Below are 7,223 nucleotides of genomic sequence, written 5' to 3'. Positions count from 1 at the left end.
ATGAGTGATCAAGTGGAAGAACACGGCAAGAAAAAAGATTCTGCCCAGGAAACATCTGCAGAAGGAAATGTCTCTCCTGCAAAGGACTGCTCAGTACAACAAAAACAATTGGTATGACTTCTCCAGTACCTTTTTATTATCAAAATACTTACCATTGCTTTCAATTTCTTCCATAATTACAAAAATAAAAAGCTGGAGTCAATAAGGAAACATTAGTAATAACAGCAGTGAAATGAGTCAAGTTTGCAGTGCAGTGATTTAGAGGGCTAAGAGCACTCCCAAGCTCAAATGAAATAGTAAGTAGGGAAATAGGAGAATACTCTTAGAGGCATGACTATGTCCATAGCTCATTATTTGTTTCCAACTTGAAATTGCATAATTTATGATCATGGACAATGATCTGAAGCATATTTTCTGCGTTAGAAATCTACCCCAGATACAAAAGCAAAAATGTCTGAATAATGCACGTGCATGGAATTGCCCTATAGTTTTTCAGGAGAATGCAACTGAAGATGCATAGCATGAACCACCTTGTAAATAAGTGCACTTAAATGGACAGATATTTCTAAATCACAGCATCAGCAGATTTGACTGAAAGGCCACTGCCTTCCCCATGAGGAGAAATGAAGGCACTAACTTGTTTGTGAAAAAATCACTGTGGACTCTGGAAGGAATAACACCTGCCAGAGAAGTCAAAGGATGGCAAGTCAGTTCCATTTACCTAAGAGGAGAAAAGATAAATTTGCATGTATATTTGTGCCTTTGCATAATGAATGACAAGTGTGCGGGAGAGCATGCACACGACCATTGTGATCAAGCAATGCCCATTTATTACCACTAAGAAAGCCCTTTTATAATGTTCTCCCGCACACATAACATGCAGTACAAGTCCTCAAGATTGAACAGTTAACTTAGCCCGTGCTTTAAACCTCCTTATGACTGGATAAAAAGTGCCACATCAGCCGTGCCAGGCTTCCTGCCTTGTGTAACTTCCTTTTCCGTCCCAACCCCTTTCTGGGGGTTGTTTGTCTCGTCGAGTTTCTCCCCTCTCATTCAGGGTCACATCCTTATCGCATTCTTGCTCAGGCTGAGGCTCTTGTCAGTCTTGTTCTCACACAGGATTGTTCACATGTCCATTCTCTCGCAGAAAGCCCTCTTGAATCCCAACAACAAGTGTATATTCAATGTCCACAGTCATTGACTGAAGAGAAATTGATACAATGCTCATGTTTGTTTGCACTGACTTTAGACATGACTGTCAACATATATTGGCTAAGTGGAATGGCAATACACATAGCTGATGTTTAAATCTCCAACACTATTCAGTAGTTTTAGCTAACTGCAAACACAAATTCCACAAAATAGTTTGTTTCTCAAAAACTGTGCTCAGTTCAGCTTCTTTATTTTTGTCTGTGCTTTCTTCATACTCCTTACTTGTGCAAATGCTTCCTTCCTTCCAGACATTTGTCCACAGGTTGTCTGGACAAAGATGGTTTCTAGGCATTTGAGGGAATAGTGAAGATAAGGGTGAATCCAGTTGAGATGCTTATATCATAGTGCTTGTTTTTACACTATGGATAAAGCTGAAGGAAAATAATACATGATTCTGCCTCCCACAAGACTTTCAAACTCTATGCCACTGTAACATGTATTCAGACTCATGGTTGTTCCCTCTCCTGTCAGGATTCATAGTTGTTCAAAGGAATACTCAATTAAAAGTTAGAGTAGCAAACATTTTAAACAAGGTGATGTTAATTTAGGATGAGTTTTGCTTTGTTTTCCTACCTATGTTAAGTTATCAAGAATAGTAATGTCATTTGAAAGCCAGTGAGGACATTTGGCAGCTAATAAATATTTTTTCACATTGTACTAATTATAAACTTTCTGTTGTTCATTTACAGCAAAGAGTTGAGAAACAATTAAAAAACTTAAGCTTTCAAAATCCAGGACCTTGTATGGCTGAGTTCAATCCTGCAGCTAGAGAGCAGAAAAAGAAAATGAACATGTCACAGATGAAACAAGGTGTTTTTAATAAGCCCAAGTAAGATGTGCTAATTTATTACATATTTTACTTTTAAAAAAATGGCTGGCATGCTGTCTACTGAATAGAAATGAAAAGAATAAAAGCATTAATATTTTGCAGAGAGATTTCTTATTACATATGAAAGCTGTGCTGGGAAAAAAGCGCTTTTTCTGTGTGTCTTAAGGGTATTTTGATTTACTTCCTTGCCGTACTTTCATTTTTAAGGACAATGGTTGTTGCAATTAGGATATAATGCTGATACTTCATTATACTGTGAGGTTGTTAAAGAGAACATATTTGTTACTGGGTGTTTTTCACATTTGTTTGGTTGAGTCTTTGAACATCTTGAAGCATTCTCTGAGAATCACTTTTTCTTCTCTTTTGCAGAGTTAAAAATAAGTATGACAAACATGGCAGGCTGCTTTGTAATAACTTCGATTTGTGTGATTGCCTAGAAGAGAGCTGTCAGGGTTGCTTCTATCCTTGCCCCAAATGCAATTCAAGAAAATGTGGACCAGTATGTCGCTGCAATAGGGAATGGGTTTATGAATCAATTGAGACTGAAACTGGGGAAGTGATCAGCCCATTACCATTTTCTGTCCCTGACTAATTTTGTTCTGATGGATTTTGCACCTGAGCAAAGTTCTTATTTTTTCACATTTTATTAAAGTAAATCTCTGCTTTAAGAATTGTTTCTAGTGAAGTGCCTAGCAGTGGTACTTGTGCTTCTTTATTGCTAGTGCTATATGCTTGTGCTTTTTATTACCCAGAAGACTTTAAGCTTCCTCAGTAAGTAAATGTATTTAATTCTTCCTCACCCTTGCAAGTTTTACTGAGTCAGTCCTCTCTAAACTTTGACTTTCTAAAACTGAAGTTGCCTGGACTGCTGCAGGAAGACAATTTTCTTACTCTGTGTGCTGGGCTTGTGTGGTGGAGTTTTTGGTAGTGGGGTAGGTAGAGAGATTGGGAAGAAACTGGGCCCTGGAAGAAGGGAGGGGTGAGGGAAATGTGTTTTTAAGCTGTGGTAATGCTTCTCACTGTCCCACTCTGTCTGTTAAGTGTTGTTGTTGATAGTGTTTGAATTAAAGTAATATTGTTTTTCTTCCCCTAAGGAGTCTGTCTTTTGGTGGTGACTGTAATGGATAAATCACCCCTCTTTGTCCTTATTTCAATTCCTGAGCCTTTTACTTTATTTTCTCCTTCCCATTCCTGAGGAGGAAGGGGTGAGTGAACTGTATGATGTGCTTAGTTGCCCTCTGGGCTCAAACCACAATACCCTGATAAGCTGAACCACATTACTTGTAAGGAAGATTTTTCTTCAGATTTCTCTCATTTACTCAGATGTATGACACAGATCTTTCTTTTATGAATGCTTGTCTAAGTGCCTTTTCCTCATCCTTATTCATGTCCTGTACAGATGACGCAGGAGTCATTTAAGATGACACTGTTATTTGAGACTAGGTCACCGCTTTCCATGTCCCCTGTATATAAAGCAGAGGAGAGTGGAAATGACTCTGCAATTCTTTCTTCCTGCCCAGGCTACAACACTGAAACCAACATGACACACTCAACCTTTATCAGTCATTAATTATATAGCTAGAGGCAAAATTATTTTTGCTTCTGGCAGAAAAGTCTGTTCAGTTCCAGGAGTTTCCGTGTCATACAAGACATGACACATTTTAAATATCTTAATTTATACCCAGTCTTCTTATGAGGTGGGTATTCTCATTCATGATGGACACTCATACTCTGAGGACTGAGGGTCCCTCTGGATCTTGAAGGGGGGAAGGCTGCATATTGCTGCAGGCAATCTCCAGGAGTGTGCTGCTAGTGGGTGAATTATTCCCTGGGTCCAGCACCTGTTATTTTTGAAGAGACTCTCCAACTTCGAATGTAGCACCACTTTTCTCCCCTACAAGAGGCCCTTTTCTGTGGACAAAGACCTCTTGATCCAAGGCAGAGATATCTCCTAGTAGAAGAAACTTCCTGGAACAGATCCCAAGAATGCCTTAACACCACAATCTTCTGACTTCATACCTTGGAAAGATTTATTGTTCCTCTCAAATGACACCTCAGTACTTAAGGTTGTGCTTAACCATGTGGTACCAAAAAAACTTTATAGGAATATGTGCTGTGGTGATTCAAACACGCTCTGTTTGACAGTCAGATCTGGTGCAGTTCTCTCAAATACCTCACTGGTCCCAAAGTATCCCTTGACTTGGGCTGGGAGTACAAGTAGTCCACATCATCTCTGAGCTATAGTTCTTAAGGTAGATGGAAATCCTGCCAATGTTGTCAGGGATTGGTTTCCTATTTCAAGTGTACCACAGACTCATTCTGGACTTGACTGAATAAGCAACTCTTCAAGAAGATAAAGTTGATTTACATGGACAGGAAGATGGCAATCTTGCTTTGAAATAACCTCAAGATCTGAAACGGACAGGTTTGAATTATCTTCACTTTCTTTCCACTTAAAGAGAATTCCTGTGGATTCCTGTGGTAAGACTACAGGTTAATTTTTTTTTTTTTTAATGTGATTGAACCCAGATTGGTGTAAATCTTTAGAATCCCATTATTGAATTCACTGGTGTTATTTTGTGGTTTTTAACATGGACTGTACCTCTGTCACAGTTACAGCTAAATGCAAAGTATAAGAGATCTCTACTACAAACACACTTAGTTCAACCTTGAAATATAGCACAAACCCTGAAAAAAAAAAAAAAAAAGAAGTGAGAACTAAGATAAGGATAATGAAATAAGAGGATGTTGCAGAGGTGGTTCTGCTGTGGTTTGAGAATGACTCTTTATTGTTTCAATGATCCTGCTAACTTTTCCCCCAATTCCAAATGAGCAGCTGGCAGTGCACAAGTATAATCTAAATTAGGGCAGTTCTACTGTAGGGAAACAAACAAACAAAATACAAATAAACATACAAGTAAACATACAAATGTTTATAGTGATTGTGAAACTTAGTTGTAGATACATGTATATAAAAATAAGAACAGAGGGCCTACATCTAATAGTTTTTGTTAGGCAATTACATAATGCCACATGGCATGACATTGTGGTTTTAAATAAAGTCCCTTATCAGAAAAGGCAGAGAACATGTCTTAGTCTCTTACAAAACTGGCCACTCTCCAGATGACAAAAGATCATCTTTTTACCTTATGTCAGTCTAAACAAAATAGTTTTTTTTTTCTATGGAATAAGTTTGATTTAGAGAGATAATGTTTAAAGTAAGGAGAAGCAGATCAATGAACTGTTCCATAAAGTCGGTTGGGCCTTCTTCTCTCTGTCCACACCCACACGCACCCCCCTGTATTATGCAGGTTAAACAGTTTGTGACACTGTGAATTTACTTTCCTGCCTTTTCCTTGTCCACGTGGTTGGTTTGCTCATGGCTACCAGTGTTTGCATTGTGGCTTAAGGAAAGATAAAAGCACAGGTACATATTAAACTGTAGCCTAGATAAGATAGATCTCTTAGTCTCTTGCCTAAAAATTGATTCAGTTTGTTTATTTTGAATTCATTGTGCCTTCCACTGTACTTGCCTTGCTTAGAATCCATATCTATCTGGAAAGAGATACTCACCCTCTGCTTTGTTAGATGTTATTTCTACGAAGAAGTCAATTAGCTCATGGAAATGTGATTACTGTGTAGGTAGACATGGTTCTTTTCCAGGAAAACATGATTTTTGTGTAGGTAGACATAGTTCTTACTCTACTAACCTCCAATGTGCTTGACTTTTTCTTATTGGGATCATCTCAATTCCAAAGACTCTTGCCATTTATAGAATTGAAAACTCACAAAAGGTATCTTGTTTGCCTTTACTGCACTCCATTAGACTTTGAGCCAGAAAGTTAGCCACAGAAGACACTTGTTATTTAGCAATTTGTCTGTACTTCTCAGTATCAGAGGTTGTCACAGCTCTAAGGAAAAAACCACAACAGATGTCCTTATATATTGCACTGGATACTTACAGCTGCTCCTAAAACAATGACCCATTTAGAGGAAATATTAATAAAACTATATCATGTGGCTCAGGCAACAATGAAAGCCAAGGCCACTAAATATTACAACTTTTAATGTGCAGAGGTGTGCTAAAGACAAAGAACACTTGAGGCTTTATCAGAAGAGCTAAGGATGGAATTTTGGAATTTAAGGAATTTTGAAGAAGGTGGCAGACCAAAGCTCTTCTGGGGCATGAAGCTGACTAGCCAGTCAGCTGTAGCAAGGTCACCACTCCTATGTCTGCCTCTGTTTCCATGCTAATAAGTGGGCAAAATTATGCTGATTTCTCTCTTGCTCAGTGTTTGCAAATCCTTAATGCAAAGTTCCACAGTGAAAACTCAGAATAACTTGTACAAATAATTTTATTTAAAGGCTCCATGATTACTAATCTACAGTTACATATATAACATATATAACATAGCACCACTGAAACACGGATTAGGAATACAGTAGGTTATAGCACTGTAAAACAACAGGCAGAAAAGGGAGATCTTTTTTTTCCCCTAAGTAAGTTCCCAAATTATGTATGAAAAGTGTTACGGGATTCCTGTCCACATGGAGATTCAGTATCAGGTAACTGCAGTAACCTACATAGTATTTAGTTTACCTACAGTTTTAAAAATTATGAAGGACAATCACCTTGGGAGAAGTCAGAACTGTGGTTCCAGGAAGTCTAGATATTTCAGTCACAACCTGAGACTGATAAACTGTCCCTCCTGGCTTAAAATGAACTTCTATATATTGTGAGGTGCCATTCAATCACACCACATCATAAATCCATACTGTTACTGAATTTATACTAGTACATGCCAAAATTTCTCAAGAAATCCTCTATGGTTCCAAAAAACCCACAGAATGGCATTAAAAAACTAAACCAATCTTGAAAAGCTCAGTCTCCCCTACTTTGCATTTCCAGAAATTGAACTATATATTCTGTTCTTTTACAAAGATCAAGCAGGCTTTATTTGTTTCAGTGTTATTTGATTATGGTTTGGTTTAAAGACTTTTCTCATCACCCATCCCCTTCAGTTAGAATTCATTTAGGCTCTGCTTTTAAAAATAATTCTATGCTTATCACCTAAAATATGTAAACATGAAAAGGATGTAAAGTTAGGAATTATGGAATACTTTCTATGTAAGGATAGTTAAGCACTGTAATAAATTGCATAAGCAAGCTGAAGACTCTCAT

The 7,223-nt window shown here is 37.8% G+C and overlaps 1 protein-coding gene across 1 annotated transcript; it reads left to right on the top strand.

Annotated features, from left to right (window-relative positions):
• ARL14EPL (ADP ribosylation factor like GTPase 14 effector protein like) lies at positions 1 to 2,633 on the top strand. Its single transcript, XM_026865709.1, has 3 exons — positions 1 to 111; positions 1,902 to 2,041; positions 2,411 to 2,633. Exons 1-3 carry the CDS (start codon positions 1 to 3, stop codon positions 2,631 to 2,633), a joined length of 474 nt encoding a protein of 157 aa, XP_026721510.1.
• Positions 2,634 to 7,223: the final 4,590 nt, after the last annotated feature.

The sequence above is a fragment of the Athene cunicularia genome, assembly GCF_003259725.1.
Source record: "Athene cunicularia isolate RWA chromosome Z unlocalized genomic scaffold, athCun1 chrZ_part1, whole genome shotgun sequence".
NCBI lineage: Eukaryota > Metazoa > Chordata > Aves > Strigiformes > Strigidae > Athene > Athene cunicularia.
This window is presented reverse-complemented; position numbering and strand designations above follow the sequence as displayed.

Coding starts and splice junctions, on each gene's coding strand:
- ARL14EPL (XM_026865709.1), top strand. CDS start 1: ATGAGTGATCAAGTGGAAGAACACGGCAAGAAAAAAGATTCTGCCCAG. Junction 112..1,901: donor CAGTACAACAAAAACAATTG/GTATGACTTCTC, acceptor GTTCATTTACAG/CAAAGAGTTGAGAAACAATT. Junction 2,042..2,410: donor GGTGTTTTTAATAAGCCCAA/GTAAGATGTGCT, acceptor TCTCTTTTGCAG/AGTTAAAAATAAGTATGACA.